At 53.6% G+C, this 18,921-nt stretch overlaps 1 protein-coding gene across 1 annotated transcript in view; it reads right to left on the bottom strand.

Moving 5' to 3' along the window:
• Positions 1 to 10,664: 10,664 nt before the first annotated feature.
• Positions 10,665 to 18,921, bottom strand: part of STUM (stum, mechanosensory transduction mediator homolog) — a 45,780-nt gene continuing 37,523 nt past the window's right edge. Inside the window, exons 2-4 of the mRNA XM_040968151.1 lie at positions 14,525 to 14,704; positions 12,316 to 12,324; positions 10,665 to 10,699 (exon numbers count right to left, since the gene is read on the bottom strand). Coding sequence (XP_040824085.1) covers positions 10,665 to 10,699; positions 12,316 to 12,324; positions 14,525 to 14,704 — 224 coding nt within the window. The remainder of the gene's footprint in view (positions 10,700 to 12,315; positions 12,325 to 14,524; positions 14,705 to 18,921) is intronic.

Raw genomic sequence — 18,921 nt, 5'->3', positions numbered from 1 at the left:
AGCAACATGTGAGGGCTTTGCAGGGAGGTTTTTTTGTAAAGATTATTTATTTGAAATTCAGCAGTATGCATCTTCCATTCACTAATTCACTCCCCCAGATGACTGCAATAGAGCTGGGCCGGACCCCAGCCAGGAGCTTCCTCCAATCTCCTACTCATGGGTGCAGGGCCCAGGGCCCTTGGGCCAGCTTCTGCTGTTTTCCCAGGCACCAGAAGAGGCAACTGATCAGAAGTGGAATAGCCAGGACACACCAGCAATGAGTCAAGTGGCAGCTTTATCCACCAGGCCACAGCATTGGTCCCCTACAGTTTAAAAAAAAAATGGTGGTGCCATGACTTTAATACTACAGGCAGAGCAGAGAGCCCACCTGGGGGGCTGTGCTGTGCAAGTCAGCTGAGGCCACCATAGTTCACACTGCAGGCTGCACAGATGTCCCAGGGTTGTCTCCTCAGAGCTGCAGAAGCTGCCAAGGCCACATCGGAGGTCCGACGGGGAGGGTACCTGCCCGTGGCCCTCTTGGTGGCTGCTGTGTGCAGGTCGCCAAGTGGTCACGTAGCATTCCCGCCAGATCGGGAAGCCATCCTTGTCACTGCCCTCCCTTCACTCTTGCTCCCCTCACAGGCCCTGTCCCGAAGGCCTTCGCAGTAAAGGGGCCGAGGGGAGGGCACCTCTGACGTATGGACTTCACCCGGGGGTCACATTCAGCCCACACCCCAAAGCATCCTTGTGGCAGGTACCACTGTCTCAGTCCCCATCCTGGGCCTTTCCCAAATTTGTCAATGACTAAAGCCGGTGGGGGACAGCAAGGAGGACTCCATTGCATTTCTGTCGTTTTCAAGGGGTCAGCGCGCGTGACTTTACGAATTTCTGCTGCAGATGATGGACAAACAGCGTCCTTCGCTGCAGGCGGCAGTTCTGTTTTCCGAAGGGAAAACTGCAAGCCCCGTTATAGTCACTCCAAGGAACCTGGAGGAGCGAGCGCCAGGAGGCGTAGGCTGCCCCCGCCTGGACACCCTGGGGTACTGCGGCTTCCTGGCGCGCAGGGGGCTTGTGCACCCGGAACCTGCAGAGAAAGTGGCTGTTGCCTCTCCCGTTGCCCGGAGCGCCCAGCGCCCGCAGAGAAAGTACTTCTCTTCCTGGTTTCTCCAGCTCCCCCACAAGCTGAGCCTGGCGGGGAGCGCCCTGCCTGCCTTGCCTCGGCAATCAAGGGAAACACTGGGTCTTGCTGTAGAACCAACTGCACTGGAAACTCACCTTTCCAAGAAGGTGGCTGAAGTTGGCGCCGCTAGAAAATGCTACCGCCAGGAGTTGAACCGCTGGAATAAGTCCCACGGTAGAGCAGGTGTGAGCAGGACAGGGCCACCATGGGAGAGGGGTAGGCTTGGCTCAACCTTGGGGGGACCACAGCAGAAGCCTGACCCAGGAGAGGAACCAGAAGAACCCTGGTGAGGGGCATCACAGACAAGGAGCCACCAAGGGGCGCCTTAGGAGCCAGAGCGAATCATGTAGAAGGTTGGAGGCAGAGAGCCTCAAGGCCACCCCAGGAACAGCTGGGAGAGCCTGCTAGGTCTGGAGCTGCCCCAGGCGTGCGGGTGCCTGTGGAGTCAGCAAAGTGGGCAGGGCTGACTGTGGAGTGGGGCAAGGCCAGGAGGCTGAGCAGGATGAAGCCATGTCTGCTTGTGTTAAGGTTGAAGAGGATGTGGAGTGACCCCATAGGAGGGTGTGGTGGGATTCTGAGGCAAGGTCAGAACTGGGAGCAGGAGAGAGGTGAAGGGGCCAAGAGGAGGGCTACAGTGGCACAGTGGGTTAAGCCAGCCAGTGTGATGCCAGCTTCCCATGTAGACACATGTTAAGATCCCAGCTGCTCTGCTTCCAATCTGTCTCTCTGCGGATGGCCTGGAAAAGTAGCAGAGGATGGCCAAGTGCTTGGCCCCTACACGTTTGGGGGACCCAGATGGAGCTCAGTAAGATTGCTACATGTCTGCCCTAGTGGTTAGGACACCCACATCACAGGGCCAGTGTGGTGGCTCAACAAACTAATCTTCCACCTGCAAGAACCAGCATCCCATATGGGTGCCGCTTCATGTCCCAGCTGCTCCATTTCTGATCCAGCTCCCTGCTTACAGCCTGAAAAGGCAGCCAAGGATGACCCAAGTCCTTGAGCTCCTGCGCCCGTGTAGGAGATCCAAAGGAGCCCCTGGCTCCTGGCTTTGGATCAGCTCAGCTTTGGTCATTGCGGTATTTGAGGAGTGTACCAGTGGATGGAAGATCTTTCGGTCCCTTCTTCTTTCAAATAGAAATACATAATTTTTTTAAAAATCTCATATCTCAGTGCCCAGTTTGGATTCTTAGCTGCAGTTCCTGACTTCAGTGTCTTACCAGTGCAGACCTGTGAAGCATAGGTAACAATGTGAGGGAATGGATCCCAGCTTTGGCCCTGCCCAGCCCCAACCACCCTGGGCATGGTGGAGTGAACCAGAAAGAAAGGAGCTCTCTTTGTGCAAAGTAAGTAGCACTAAACTCAACTCAGTGCTTAGCTCTTTCTTAGCTATAAATTTAACAAAATATGTATAGGATCTATTGTTGCCAATGAAAGATAACAAAGAAGAACTAAGTTTATGGCAAACCATGTTCATGAATGAGCTTCAATCTTGTTAAGATGTCAGCGCTCTGGGCCCGGCGCGGTGGCGCAGTGGTTAAGGTCCTCGCCTTGCACGCCCGGGATCCCATATGGGCGCCAGTTCTATCCCGGCAGCCCCGCTACCCTTCCAGCTCCCTGCCTGTGGCCCAGGAAAGCAGTCAAGGACAGCCCAAAGCTTTGGGACCTTGCACCCGCGTGGGAGACCCAGAAGAGGCTCCTGGCTTCGGATCGGCATAGTATCAGTCTTTGCACTCACTTGGGGAGTGAATCATCGGATGGAAGATCTTCCTCTCTGTCTCTCCTCTCTGTATATCCACCTTTCCAATAAATAATAATAATAAAAATAAATCTTTAAAAAAAAAGATGTCAGCGCTCGACATTGTTCTAATCAATTGATATGTGATTAGCAGAGTCAGAGCAACTTTAAAAAGGAACAGATCTGGGGAACATGGCGCTACACAAGCACTTCGTAGCTTACTAGAAAGCTCCAGTAATCCAGACAGATACTGGGCTGTTCACATGAACCCATGGAGCATGAGAGTTCAGAAAGGGCTTTCCACACCTGTGACCACCTTATTTTCAAGAGATAAACAAGTACCTCAATGAGGAGAGGACAGTTTTTCCACAAACACTGCTGCAACAGTAGACCCCACACTCGCACAAAATCCGATAGACCTTGACCTACACTTCCCATCCCACATCAGGATAAACTCACAAATTCACATCACTCCTTGAACAGTGCCCCTCCTGGGTGTCACCAGCAGGGAGTCTGTTAAGAAGATGACGCTAAAATGGAAATCTTTGCCAAGCCCCTCAAGTGCCATCACTCTTTCCCAAGCCTCGGCTTTGTGTCTCTGTCCAGCGTAGCTCACATTCTGTCTGGTTTTTCTGAAGGGCCAGTGAAATGCTTGGAGCTCTCAGACCTACTAGACGTGTACCTGGTTGCATGGCTTAATACTCAATATCTCGGTTGGGCAGGAAGCCAATGGAAACAAATTCTGCTTCTCAGTTAGGCACAGGGGATATTTTTTGCATAAACCTTTTCCATTTTAGGTAGAAAGTAGGAAGAGACAGATATGCAGGTGTGCATATTAGCAACATGCTGCTTTTAATTCAATTTTTCCATGCAATGACATCCAACTGGCGCAGGGCCGTGGTTGGCATGAGGAGATGGGAGGCAGTTTGGGAGCTGACGCTGTTTCAGAGAAGACTTTCGGGTCTGAGAAGCCAGGCTCCCTCAGGGAGACTCCCTGCAACACATACCTTGCTTTGCAGAGATGTTAGCAGAGCCAAGAGGCAGGGGTGTTCTAGTCGGTGGTTCAAGTAGGTGTCTTTCAGCAAAAGAAGAGAGGCAGGGTCCTGGACTGAGGCCTCCTAGTGCACAAGGACCCGGATGTCAGGAGTCAGGGGTCAGAGGAAGATCGTGGGTCTGCTGTGTGTCTTTGTACAAGTGGCTTGACTTCTCTGTGCTTGGGCCCTCAGACATGAATGGGGTGACAGCCAAGCACCCACAGATTTATAATGAGGCAAACAGAGCCATGAGTGCTTGCCAGCCACCCTGTGAAGGCAAGTCCTATTAGACTCTCTGCAGGAAGGCGCAAAGGCCTTAGCAAATAATAAACAACAATATCATTGTCACCATCCTGCTCCTGACACGTACTGTGGAAATTGAGTCCCAGGTTATATGACCAGCTCTGGAAGGCTTGAATTGGGGGGTCATGTAAGAGGAGCCCAGAAATGCCTGTCTTAGCCTCTGGGTTCAGTGCTGCCACAGTGTGTGCCAGGCTCCCCGACCACCAGCACCTCCAGTTTGGACTCCACCTCTCCATGAGGAAGGATGCACAGTCCAGTCCCCCAACATGCCTGCCCTGGCCACCTCCACCCTGCTCTTGCCCTCCTAAGACTTCAGGTGTATCCCTGTGCTGGCCACAGGCAGCCAGGCACCCCTCCACAGCCTCCAGGCCTAGGGACATGTGTACTCTCTAGGAAAGAGGCTCTAGCTGGCTCAGCCTGCATCACCCTGCCTAAGGCTAAGAGGTTGGGGCCGGGAGAGGAGAGCTGCATCCTGCTCAGGGCTGGAGGTGAGGCGGACTTCACCTTGTGTGGTGCCTGTTGAAGCGGAAGACTGCACAGCCAGCATTCCCTGGTTAGGAGGATCCTGTCTTCTTTGGAGCACACTGGGAATGGGGAAGACACTCAACCCCACGCACTGCTCCCTACAGGGTCTGGGCAGCCTTGAAAATGCTTCCGGTTAAGTCTCCATCTTAGAGTCAACCTCAGGCACACATGACATCCATGAGTTGAACTTGACACCTCCCCAAAGGATTCCCTCTAGGGCTATGGCAGCCTGCAGGCCCAGCTGGTAGACCAGAAGGCCCTGGGAAAGGGCCTAGCCCAAGGCCCAGCAGGCTCCCCAATTAAGGGGCCAGGGCTGACCCGATGAAAGGGATCACAGTGGAGTGAATAACAAGAACAGTGCCTGGACACACCCTGTTGGGGCACACACAGCCTCCCCCCACAATCCCCACCCAGCCTCTCCATAGAAGTGATGTCACCTTAGACCCTGGCACGCTGCCGCTCACACATCTGCAGGATTTTGTCAATCCCATCACAATCTGGGGGAGCAATCACAATTTGGGTAAGCATCAAGCTGCCTGTCAGATCCCCAGGCACGATGGGGGAGGCTGCGAATTCCAGGCACAACACTTTGATTGTAACATGATTAAATTTCATCTTGTTAGCTGGCCTCTGCCTGTCAGGAGTCTTTTGGATTCAGATTTGTTCACCTAATAGATTTATTTCCCTCACTCACAAATCTGATCAGTTTTCTAGGTCTTTATCCAATTACCCACGACAGCTTGGCCAGGCTGTGGACAGCAGCCCAGGGTTCCCTCTGAGGTGTAGCCAGCCCCTCATTCTGGTTCAACAACTACCTGCAAACACATGTCCCTGAGCCGGTGCAGAAACCAGGAGAAGGCGTGGGCTACACCTGCCCACCTGCACTGATGGGTCCCTGCTGCATGCAGGCATTTCTGGATGCGGGGAATCCGGGTACCAAAGCTGCAGTGGGTGGAGGAAGTGGTTGGACCTGCTTCCCAGAGAAGGGGCATTCAGGAGAAGGGTCTTAAATGGAACAGGACTGACCTGAGGAGGGGTGGCTGGCATGACAGCAGAGGCTGCTGGGGCGGTGGGGAGGCAGGCATCTCGTGTCTGACTCTGAACATGGGAGGGAACCGGAGCATGAGAAGGCACCAGAAAGGTCACGTGAGTGTTTATTACATAGAAAAGAGGGAGGGGAAGAAAAAGGTTCCAAAGCCAGATTTCCAAGGATTAAAAACAAACAACAAACAAAAACCTACAAACACACAAACTTAGAATGCCAAGGATGTCGTGCTTGCTGTCTATGCAGTGGCAGTTCGTGCGTCCATGGAGTTATGTACATGGAGTTATAAACACAGGTTTCTGTCGTCAGACGTGATGTTTCCATTACATGGACAGCAAAGCTGCTCGAGTCACAGACTTTAAAGCTGGCAGAGGCCGGAGAGCAGAGTGCACCCTACAGGGCACAGGGGCCCGTCAGGCTGGGCTATAGGCAGCCCTGGACCCCAGGCTATGAGAGTGGTCCAGGGTGAGTCCGGAAGCTTCTCTGAGGTCCCCAACATTGGAAGTTTTCTTTGAAGAATAGCGCTCGTCATTAGCCTTGGTTGTGGGCTGTCACCTTGGCTGGGTTGGGCTGGGGTAGGGTCCCCGCAGCTCAGTGCAAATGTACAGCAGTTAGTTCAACAGAGAGGAAAGAGACCCAGCAGCAGAACCCTGCAGATCTGAGCGCTTGTCCCCATGCAGCCACAGCAGGTACACTCAGAACCAAGTGCCTTGCTTTTCCAGATGTCGTTTTCAAAAACAGCACCACATGCAGCAGCACGGAAAATAACAGCCTACAAAGTGGGCCAGCCCCTACCACTGGACGCTGCCTAGGCCTTCCTGGGGGGAGCAGGAGAGTACACACAAGAGTCTGTCCCAGCCACCATGCCCCTCCTTCCTGCTGGACATACCCTGCCCCTGCTCTCCCCTTGGTCCCTGGGCCAGGACAGGTTGGGACTATGGGAACAGTCAGGACAACCCTGCCCTACTCCGGGCAAACCCAGTCCTGCTGACCCAGCGATTCAGGGTGCATGAAAGAGAAAGAGAAGAGAAAACAAAAGGGACTCTGCCCATGTGAGGGTGGGGTGTGATAAGCATGCGCTGTGGAGTCCACACAAGCCTGGGGGTTGGCAAACCCAGGCAGGAAGACAGAGATGTGGGTGCGGGAGGGGACTGAGATTCCCAGGCAAATGCAAATCAAGGAGCAGCTGATGCTAGAAAAATGGCTTGTGTACAAGCCAGATTGTCGCCTGCCTTCCAGCCCTCTGGGATGCATCAAGAGGGGACAGGAAGCAGGGTCTACTCTCCCTAGAAAAGTCTGGGCTCCAGACTCTGTTGGAGTCGCAGCTTATTCCACGGAGCACAGCTTGCCTCTTGCCAGTCCCCTGTTAGGCCCAACCCTGCTCTGTCCACAGGCAGTCCCTATAGCCCTGCGGCTGGACCTCACTGGTCTTGACACTGTGGGGTCACTCTACCTCTGTGTGACCTTGGATTTAGAATGGGCCCATGAATGCCTTCATAGGAGTCCTTCTGTCTGGAGGATCCATGGACTTTCAGAAGCTCTAAGATAGACGCCAAGTTCAGGAGCTGAGCCTATCACCCACCAACTGAGGCATACACGGACTTCAAAGCCATGCTGGTCTGGGAAGACCGTTGCCCTTCCCCTGCCACATTGGCCTCCACATGCCAACAGCCCACACATAGCACTATCTGCAGGGAGCAGCAGCAGCCAGGCCTTGGGGAAGGTGCCCTCACATCTGCCTCACTGGGGAAGCTGGACAGCATCTGAGGCAAGGTGATGAGGCCAGACTTGCTTCAAATTTGGATCTGCAATAGCACTCCCAGGGAACTTACTGGACAAATAAACAAAGCAACAGAACGAGGGCTGCTCAGGGTCAGCAGGTGGCTTCTCCCCAATTCTATAGAGAGGACCACGTGTGTCCCTCAGCCCCAGGCTCTGCATCTGTCCAAAGGTGTGTGTGTGTGCGCGCACGTGTGCATGTACACACAGATGAGCAGCAGTGGCTGCAGCTGCACGCAAGCCTGAGGCCCCAGCCATACTCAAGGTCTCCCATGTCAACCTTGGCAAATCCTCCAAGGAAAGCCCAGCCAGAGGGAATCCCAGTGGCAGAATGCTCAGCATGTGCTGGGGAAGCCAGTATAGAGGGATGTGAACCATTCTGCACGTCCCTTTCTGCCTCTCCATGTGCAACCAGACTGGCTCCAAGCCAAGGGCAATAGCTTATCCAGCTGGATCAGACGTGGGAGGGTCCCCACAGCACAGCCTCCACTCCACAGGCCTAGCACCTGGACAGGGCCAGACCTGGACCCAGGCACCTTCTACTCCCCACTGTCCCCGAGACTCCAGCCTTCCCCAGCTGGGCATCCTAAACCATCCCACTGTTGGGGGACACTCCCAGACTATCTGATAACAACCTTGTCACCAAGGGGCCCTGGGGACATCTCATTGAGTCTGATGTTCTCTGTACATCTGGGATTCTAGCCCCCAGCTCCCACAGGCAGGTACCTCCTGCTGAGTGCCACAGCCTAAGCCTGAAATGCACCCTGTGCCTGTGGGGCCAGCAGTCCTGTGTCACACACAAAGGCAAGGGATGGTCTGCATGTCTGCCAAGCACCGTCAGGCCCAGGGACCCAATCTCAGCAGGCAGTGGGGGGAGGGCATTTACAGGTGTCCACCTGACAGCTGGAGGGGCCAGCTCTAGACCACGCTGTTCCTATGTTCGGGAAGGAGAAGTGGGCCAATCCAGAGGACACTATTTTGAGCTGGTGCCACCTACATGGCAACCCTCACAGGCTCATTGTTCAGGAAGCAGGCAGGGCGGGAGGGTGGGCTCTCAGCAGCGACTCCCACACACCTGGTAACTGGAAAGGGGCTTCCTCCTGAGACCGGTGTGTGCTCCAGCCTGCAGAAGCAGCCCACAGGGAAGGGGAGGGGAAGGTGGGCTGGGGAAAGGGATGGCCTTCCAGGAACTTCCCCTGCATGAAGCCACCCCACACTGCAACTCACGGTGACACCTGCCACTCAAGCTGTGCCCACCTGCATCTGGATTGTCACTAAACACGCGACACAAATTGCTATCTCTTCTCTACCCCCTCAGAAGCCACCCCCAACCCAAGCCAGGAAAATGGAATCCTCCTTCTTTCTCTGGTGGGCGAGGGCCTTTTAAGGATTTCTTCACTTAGCGGGACCAGCACAGAGGGGCCATGGGATGGAGGCTGAGCCTGTTATTTCCCTCAGCTGAAGCTGTTTTCCTGGATTAGCAGCTCTGACCCCACAGTGTGGCTTCCTCCAGAGCAGGGAGCTTCCAGCTTGGAGGTATCCTGGTGTTTAGGATAAAAATTAGATCAGAGCCCCCAGTCCGAAGACATGGAAGTTCCCAGCTCCCAGCTGCATTCAAGTGGAAGAGGCAGTAGGAAGGGCCGAAGGCAGAGTTAGTGCTCCAACAGGGCAGTCCAGGGATGGAGGAAGGAGCAGGTGCTAAGAATGCAAGCGCAGACAGGAGCGGATAGAGGCTCTACCTCAGTGGACGTCCTGGCTGAGCCCTGGCTGAGGTGGATGAGTGGCCCCAGGAAGGTCTGTTTCTCTTAGGTGTGCTTCCACTGAGTTGGGGGCAGCGAGGCCTCAGAGCAGGGAGAAGACAGGTGGCTAGACACATCCCTGTTCTAACCCTGGCCAGTTGTGACCTGCCAGGGAAAGCTCCTCCTCCAAGATGGATACTCTCAGGGCATGGGGGAGTAGAGTAGGAGGGGCGGGGCGAGGTGAGGATGGAGAGGACCTGCCTTTGGACCAGACCTTCTCTCTCTCTCTCTCTCTCTCTCTCTCTCCCCCCCCCCCCACAGGGGCTCTAACTCTGTGCCAAGGAGACCCCCATGGGTCTCCTTTGCCATGGGTAGTCTACCCCTCTGTCTGCAGGGAGGATGTTGGGACAGAGGCCTCAGCACCCACACACCTGGCTTGCACCTCCGATGGGCTTAATCCGTGCAGTGGTGTTCTCTGACCCGGCCCAAACCAGCTATGTACAGTGCTTGGTGACCCCAGTGAATCTGATGTCACACATTTCTCTGCAGGAGCATTCACAGGCCTGGGGCCTGCCAAGGTAGTCCAGTCCCACTCAGTGGGTCATATTCCTGTTTTCAGCTCCAACATTTTTGAATTCTTCAGACTCCAAGGATGTCAGGGAGAAAGGAGTATGGGTAAAGGATGCCCACCATGCCCATTCACCCCAGGTCTAGCAGTGTTGGCCATGTCAGCACCTTCCAGGCTGGAGTCACTGTCTTCCAGAGAAGTGGGGCCAGTGCTCCAACAGGGCAACAAAGCACAGCCGGGGCTCAGCATTCAGTGGCAAGGCGGCCAGTGGTGTGGGCCCAGGAGACTCCTGCAGAAACCCACCCTCCCCCTGAGGCCCATGGCCTCTCCATGCTGGGCTAGGGACTGGTCACCTTCTCCCCATCAGGCCACAGAGTCCACTCTGAGGGCACCAGGTTTTGAGGTAGGGCTTGGGGTCCCTCAGGAGATCCTTGGCTCACCTGCTCCACATTGTGTCCTGGCCATGGGTGGTGGGTGCCCCAGCCTGGAGTGCCCCAGCCCCCCTCCTATCAGAACTGCTATCTCTAGCCTGCTCCCCAGCGCTCTGGGTACTGCGCCTATGGCACTTTCTGGAACAGGAGGAGGGCCCGGCAAGCCCTCAGAGCCTGTTGAGAAAAGCAGATGCGTTTTCACAATAAATAATATTTTTAAAAATAGTCCCTTTCCACCCCAAATCTGAGAACAGCAGAAGGAAACATGTAAAGGTCTTGGTGCCCGGAGCCACCTGGCTCGGTCCCTGCAGAGCCTTGGACTCTCCCCGCGGCTCCTGTGTGCTCACAGCTGCTGTGGGATGCCTTGATCCTTGTAGCCTGTGGAGAAGCAGCAGAAAAGAGATGGTCAGAGTCCCACTCCCTTCTGGCCATCTTCCCAGGATATGCCCCCAGACCTGCACATGGTCACAAGACCAAGTTTATACTAGAGTGTCCGTGACTACTAATTCCAGGACACCACCCATGATGGGGGCTTCCCTAGGGCTTCAGTTTCAGTGGAAAACAAAAAAGAATGGATCAAGAGCTGCGGAGTACTAGGTTCCTTGGGAATGTATGAGAGGAGGGTATTTGGAGCAGGGCTGGAACATGCTGCTGTGCTCCCAACTATGTGCCCAGCAGTGACCCCCCACAGACACCTGGCCTGGTGTAGCTTCCCAAGGCAGAGCCCCAGGAGCGGATGCCAGACAGCCTCCCCCAAATGAGGCAGGCAGGGCATAGGTGGAAAGAAAATGAGGAGGAGGAAGAAGGCAGCACACAGAGCAAATAGCCGTCTGTGCATATGTCCAGCTAACTGGACTGCCAAGACAGGAAAAGGGGACTGGACCTTTAAGACCTCATTAATGCCAGTAAGATCTTCAGGGAAATTTGAACACTGCTGGAACCAAGGAATTGTTGCTAATTAATGTGGGTGTGTGAAGGTATTGTGTTCATGCTAGTTTTTTTTTTTAAGATACTTTAGAATATTTATGGCTGAAATGACATGAGTGGAATTTTCTTTTAAATATTTAGTTATCTGAAAGTCAGAGTAAGAGAGATCTTCTACCCAGGGGTTCACACTTCAAATGGCCTCAACAGCCAGATCTGGGCCAGGCTGAAGCCAAGAACTCTATCTGGATCTTCCATGGGTGGCAGGGGCTCAGGCACTTGGCTCATCATCTGCTGCCTTCCCAAAGTGCAATAACAGGAAGCTGAATAGGAAGTGGAGCAGCCAGAACACAAACTTAGCCTGCTGTGTCCCATCACTGGACTGGTGAGTGGAATTCACTGAGTTGTTACCTCCAATTGGCCAGCTAATCTAGCCTGAAGAGGAGAAGTAGGGAACTTCTCTTTACTGAACAGCTTCTTTGCTAATTTTAAATGCTAAGAATCCAGTGCTGGGTGGGCATTGGGGGAAAGATTTGAGGAAGACAAACAAGCACGGCCATGAATTGATCAGAGTGAAGCTGCCGTGTATGTTACCAATTCATTATAACAGGTGCACCATTTTTGTCTATGTTATAATGTTTTTCAAAAACAGGAGTGGCCATTTGATACCACAGTTAAGATGCCGTTTGGGATGTCCCCATCCCATACAAAGTGCCTGGGCTTGAGACCTGGCTTTGTTCCTGACTCCAGCGTCTGCTGATACACACCCTGGCTCAAGCAGGTGGGTCCCTGCCACTCACATGAGAGACCTAGATGAAGTTCCCAACTCTTGACCTCAAGGCCCATCCCCAGAGGTGGTGAGCATTTGAGGAGTAAAACCAGCTGATGGAAGCTCTATCCACCCGTTTCTCTCTCTCTTTCAAATAAATTATTTCAATAAACAAATTTTTTAAAACTTTCTAAAAACATTTTTTTCTAAAATGTAAAAACAAACCAAACGCCCATTGACCGAGGTGGAGTGTGAGGTGGGGTGGGTCACAAGCAGGGGTGAAGCGCCTGGGAGGACTCACCTTGGGAAACTGCAGCAGGGCAGGGAAGTGAGGCAGCAGGAGGAAGAAGGGGAAAAAGAAAAAGAGAAGCAATCTGAAAACAGAGGCCACAGGAACGTGCAAAATACGGAAGAAGGGAGGACCCAAGGGGGGCTGTGCCAGGGGCATCGTGGTGGCCAGGCCTTCAGATAAGGGGCCCCATGCTGGCTGTGGCTGGCCACAGTGGCCAGCAGCCAACCCACCAGGGGGATGGACATGGCCTCCCCTCCTGATCCTGCATGCCCTATCCAGTGCCTCCCAGTCCTGCAAGCAATTATACTCACACTGCGGCTCATCCCTGCCCTTGCTCTCTGTTGAGCCCCAGCCCTTGCTTGCCTGGACATGAAGCCAGGGACCTGGCAAAGGACAGCTGCAGTACTGGTCAGATTGCTACAAACTAAATCTGCCATAGTGCTCCAGCTTTGGCCCTGGCCCAGCTCTGTCTAGGGCATGTAGTGAGGCTTATCTGTGGTCAGAAGCCACATATATAAAACCTAACACTTGGGTAAAGACCCAGGTAAGAGGGTGACAAATAGGTTTCATCTGTGCCTGCCTACAGCCCAGTGCGGAGAAAGTATGAGATGGCTCAGCAGGAAGTGTCATGATTGATTAGCAGTGTCTGCTATGGGTACAGCAGTAGAAGAGTCCACCATGGAGTTGCCAAGTGTTCATTAACCCATGACCAAGTCAGGCTTTTGTTGCTTGCTCTTTGTTATCATTAAGACACAAACAGCAGCTCACTTACAAGTTCCTGAATTTAACTTGCACTTTGACCTGAATTTCCCTGAATCCCCCACATTGAGGTTTTTCTTGATAGTATATTTGCTGACATCACCTGTGTGACACCACAAGAAAAAACCCACCTGTATTGTTCCAACTGCAAAATGTTCTTCATTATTACAAGTAGGGGCTAGATCAGCAGCAGAGAGAGTAGCTCCTTGTCCTACTGACTAGACAGGTCAACTATGGCTACTCCCTTCAGAGGAGTCACCCTGGGACACACACACTCACTGTTGCTTAGAGTGCTTAGGGCTGCCCCCTGCCCTCTTACTCCTCGGGCTGCCCCTGATTACCCAGCATCTACCTGCTTTGCTCTGATGCTCAGACACCTCCCCTGCCCTCTGCTCCCAGCCACTCCCAGGCAGTCTGCCTAACCAACCCGCTGGCTCTGAGGGTCTCACCTCAGGCTCTACTTCCTGCACTTTCTCTTGCCCAGTGGCCACTGGCTGTGGCCCCGGCCATTGTGTACACACTGGATCCTGGATTGTCCCAGGATTCTGAGTTCAGGCTAAGTCAGCTCCAGACCATTCTAGGATCCCTGGATTCTGGGCTTGCCTCCTTCCTGGGTCATCCTTCTCCTGTAAGGCTCTTTTACTCATGGCTCTGGCAGGTGCAACTGGGAATGGTTTTGTTGGGTATAGAACACCAGAGGGAACACAGGATGGGAAGTGGCATGAGTGGTAAAGCACCCAGGACCTAGGGTCCCCAGTACTGAGCAACTGGGGCTTAACAAAGCAGGTGACACTGAGGAAGCACAGGGATTAGGGCCAGTGGTGCTAGCAGATGGAAACAGCTGTTGGCTTCAAGGCGGTGCCCATCAGGGGCTATTACAAACAAGGTACACTTCACTTGCTTATACAAGACCATTTGGGTTTGCATCAAGTTCCATGGCGCGACTGGTGAAGGCCCAGTCACTGTGTGTGAGAACGAAGGAGAAACACGGGTTGTCACAGTAGGAGGAGGAACTGGGGCTGCTTGGCCCCAACTGGGGACAAACATACCAAGAAGTTTTTTTTCTTCTTCCTGCAAACTACATGAGGGAGACAGCGAGAGGACTGCAGACCCAGGGGGCTGAGCTCACAATGCCACACCCACCACTGCCCAGTCTTCCCTCTTGTCTGTTTCCTTGTCCAATGGCCAAGGTCACAGCTGGAGAGGGGCTTCCTCCCCCCCTCTCTTACACTTGGTGGTTAGCTCTGGGCCTGCCATGTACTTACAATGTCCCACAGAGTGCTGGACAGGCCAGGACAGGGGAGAGGTCCCCTGTGCCAAGCAGCCATAGCTGCTAGTGACAAGAGCACTGGGAAGCTCTGGGGAGCACCTGCCACACACAAAGACCTCCCAGTCCCACCCTGGGCCTCGTCCCCCCCTCCTGCCCTCTTCCCAACCCCAGGGACCTGCAGCTACTCACTGGCAAGGATGACCATGTCCATGCCCCAGAAGATGCTCATGATCCAGCCCACCATGACGATGGCTGTGAGGATCTGGATAAGGGCTGCGGCGATGTTCAGCCAGAAGACGCAACACACATGCCTGTCTGGGAGGTCGGTGCGGGCTCCGCACAGCACGGTGAAAGCCGAGACGAATGTCCCTGCCAGAAGCCAGAAAGCACAGCTTTCAGAGAGTGCTCGGAGATAAACCCAGGAGCCTGCATGCCCGTCATCACCCAGGGCCCAATTGCCCATCCACCAAGAGCTCCAAGGGTAACAGCTTTAAGCAGCACTCCCTGCTCACACCTTAGGTCAGTCCCTGCCACCTCTATGCCATACAGGTCCATGGGCCACCTGGAGAGGGTATGGCACAGGACTGCCAAGGGCCCAGCTATCATCCCAGGGTCCCACAGAAGCAGCCCCTGCTGAGAGGGAGAAGCAGGGTAGCAGCCACCTTAAGGGACAACAGGCCACCACTGGGAGGGACTCCAACTTCGAAGACAAAGATCCCAGGAGCCTAGGAGTACCCAATGAGACTGGGGTGGCTGAGATGACACAGCAATCAGTCACAGAGGCAAACTGAGGAGAGCTGGGGACAGGAGATGACCCCAGGACACACACCAGGGGTCTACAGAGTTCAGACAGAACAGACTAGGGCTGACCTCTGGGAGCCCTCCCTAGCAGCTCCCCCAGCTACCACCAGGCACCCAGACCTGTGGCCTGCACTGTGTTATTGTGATCCAGAGTGGTCCCACCAGCTGTGTGACACGAGAGCCTGCAGCCTGCACTGTATCCATCCTCTCACCCTCCCTAGCCTCTGGTGGTCAGGATTCCAAGTTTTTGTACATGTGGCAAAGAGAACAAGCAATGTTTATCCTTTTGCACCTGGCTGGCTTGGCTTAGCTGGCCCTCTTCTTACAAAGACCATTGGGTGTCCATTAGAGACCCATCTCAATAATCTCTGAAACCCTTGTGATTGCTCGAGATCCTGAATGGACTCAAGTCTGCCAAGTCTCTGTATCGCACAAGACCACCTGCTCCCAGCTTTGAAGACTGGTTTGTGGACCTCTTGGAGGCTTTTGGTCAGCCTGCCACACTGCCTCATATACACAGAGGGAGACTAAGCAACTCAGCAGCACGTCCCAGGCCACAGTCAGAGGCAGGGCATTGAACCCCATTCTCACTCAACCCCTGGGACTGGGGGGACCCTTCCTCACTCAGCCCCTGGAGTGGGGGAAACCCTCTTCACTTAGCCCCTGGAGCAGGGGAACCCCTCTTCATTCAGTCCCTAGGACAGGTGGGAGGACCCCTCCATGCTCAGTCCCTGGAAAGGGGTCCTCCTCATCCCCAGTCGAGGAGGCTAGCCCAGGTCTGCAGAAGGAAAAGTAAGGGGGCAAGAACTTGAGTTCAGGCCTTTCCCACCTCTAGGAGGAGAGAGAATGGTGCAGGGGCCGGGGTGAGATGTGGGGGAGCTGACAGCAGGAGAGAGCCTAACCAGGGCTTTGAATGCTTGGATAAGCGTTAATCCCTAACCTGTAGAAAACTGAGCTCTCAGAGTAGGTTTAGAGACTATGGGGAGAAAAGGAGCATGGAGAAGAGGATATGGTGGAATTAGAGATTTCAGAAAATGAGTTTGCTTGCAGGGTGCTGGTGGGCTTAAGGGATTTGAGATGGGAAAAGAACTAGAAGCTAAAGGTAGCAGTTGAGAAATGATTGGAGTGTGGACTTGGAACTTGGTGTGGATACAGGGGCTTAGAGACCATGAACAGTTGTGTACCACCTCCTCCACCAATGCATAATGCATGTCTGCTATAGGCTGTGAGAGGAGCCCAATGGCACCACCGCAAAGGAGGATACTGCGGAAGGAGCAGGTTGGAGGGGGCTGAACTCCATGTGCAGGGAGAACTCTGAATCACAGCCACACAGATGCCAGTAACCACACAGTGCCATGGTGCCATGCTCCCTAGCTCCTCTCCCTGTCTTCACCACCTCTAGAATCTCACCAGAATGGCCAATCCCATGGAAGACCCATGGGCCTTTTCATGGTCTCTGCTGGCCATGAACAAGGGCAGCCCTGGGGTCCAGGGCTCTGCAGCTGTGCAGGGCTGTGTAAAATAAAGAACCTCTCCACAGGCCCCAGCTTACATCAGGAAGAGACAGGCTGGGTTGGCTGTCAGTTTGAGAAGCTGAAAGACACACAGTTCCTACTCACCAGTTCACTCTCTAAATGTCTGCAGCTGCCAAGGCTAGAGCCAGGAGCCAGGAATTCAATCCAGGTCTCCCACACAAGTAGCAAAGGATCCAGCCACATGAGCCATCACCACTGACTCCCTGGGTGCACAATGGCAGGAAGTTGGACTTGGGGACCAGAGTAGACTACTGAACTTGGGCACACCAATAGAGGCTGCCAGCATCTGGACCAGTAGGCCAGATGCCCATCTTCTCCATCACGTAGGTCAGCCCACAGGAGCACATTTGTGGTGTAGGGACTGATTTGAGCCACTACTCTACTCACATGGCTGTACTCATGATAACTTGAAGACACACATGCAAATAGCACATTGTACACACTCTGGCTGTGCAACAGATTCACACAAATGCAGTGGCACCAACAGAGATTTCACCATTCGCGAAACAATGACAGTAAGTCCTTGTTGCCATACAAGGCAGCACCCCCCACATAAGGAAGGAATAAGTTGATGGGTGTACAAGGACACTCCAACACGTTCTGGAAAATGGAACTAGAAGATAAGCCTGTTTTGGTGCCAAAAAATCCTGAAATCCATTCAGCTTTTTCATAACATGCATTTCCCAGAACTTCGTAAAGACTGTCTATTTGAGATGAAAAATATTGTTTTAATCTTTTCAGCAATAAACTTAAGAAATTGTGTTAGCACATTTTCATATGTAGAGGTGCTAATTATTTTAAATGAATCTTACCCGTTAAGTAAAGAGTTCTCCCCAACCATAGGGTGTCAGATCCCATGTGTTCCATATACCAAGCTGGAGTCTAGAGAGGAAGAGACCAGGCAGGTCCTGGGGACCTGACCCCTCCCATTGCAGAATCATTAGGCCACTCACACCACAAGTAGTTATGAATGCAGCACAGCCATAGCAGGAGAAACTGCACAGAAGAGCAGACAATTAAGGGTCTCTAGGTAGCTGATGGGGACTCAGGAGGAGGAGAGAGAACATGTGGAGACAGATGTCCAAGGACTTAGAGCATAGCGGGCATAGCTGAATTCGTGGCATGTGCAGAAGAGCAAGGAGAACCCAGGCTGGGAAAGGGCCTGTGGGTCTGGCCCTGCAGTCTGACTTCCTCTTCCAGCCAATGGGAAGCTGCTGTGAAGAGTTCTAATGGAGAGCTGGAGGGTCAAGTTTGAACTAACGTTGTGATTCCAAAGGGAAGATGGTCAGAAAGGGTGAGGTGGCAAGAGGGCCGGGGGAGGAAGTGTGGCCCAGTCCACAGCAAGATGACGGAGGAGCTAGGGTAGCATAACAGAGGGCACAGAGGGAAGACTTACAAAGACAAGAAGGGTTGCAGCCCTGAATTGCACTACCTGCTACATGTTGAGATGGAGGAGGAGAAGGTGCACAGAATGACTCTGGTTCTCCCATTTTCCATTCCACCTGCTGAGGGCGGAGCATGGAAGATGGGGAGGGAATCATGCTGGAGACTGTGATTCAGGCTATAACCGCCTCCCAGAAAGGAAGAGGATCATAGAGGAGGACATGAAGTGCAAGGAAAGAAAGTCAAGGACAGACACAGGACAGATGGAGGCCAAGCAGAGAGGCTGGAAGAGAGGGCTGCAGACACAGGCGTGGAGGACCTCCAGGAAGAGACAGGGGATAGGCCCACCGCGGCAACCATACTCTCTGGACTGGACCAGGTGGAGTCCCTGGGGTGGCCTCTGCAGGGAGACTGGGAGGTGTCTGCAAGCCACAGCGCAGGGTCTAGGAGAGGATGGGCTGTGGATCCCAGGCCCTGAGTGAAGGCTACTCAACATGAAATGCAAGTCTGTGCAGGCAAGAAAAAAGGATAGAGATCTGTCCAGAGAGGGTGTCTGTGGACGTTCCTGAGCAGATGGGAGGGCTATTTGGAAGGGGCTGGAAGGCAAGGTTTCCCACACCAGCATGACACTTGGACAGAGCTCCACAGCAATGCAGATTCCAAGGCCCCTACCTGCAGACCACCCACAGCACAGGGACATCCAGGAATAAAACACTCCCCAGCTGACACTAAAGGACAACCAGGTATGAGAGCCTTCCCTATAAGGGAAAGAAGTTAACTTCACAGATCCAGGTCCAGGAAAGCACATAAACCTTGCTGGGAACGAGTTATCTATGCTGGCCTTTCCCTTGGGCCATAGCATCCCCT

This window comes from Ochotona curzoniae, unplaced genomic scaffold (assembly GCF_017591425.1).
Source record: "Ochotona curzoniae isolate NIBS_2020 unplaced genomic scaffold, NIBS_Ocur_1.0 scaffold_4683, whole genome shotgun sequence".
Taxonomy (NCBI): Eukaryota; Metazoa; Chordata; class Mammalia; order Lagomorpha; family Ochotonidae; genus Ochotona; species Ochotona curzoniae.
Note: the sequence above shows the minus strand (reverse complement) of the source record. Positions and strands in the feature narration are given on the sequence as shown.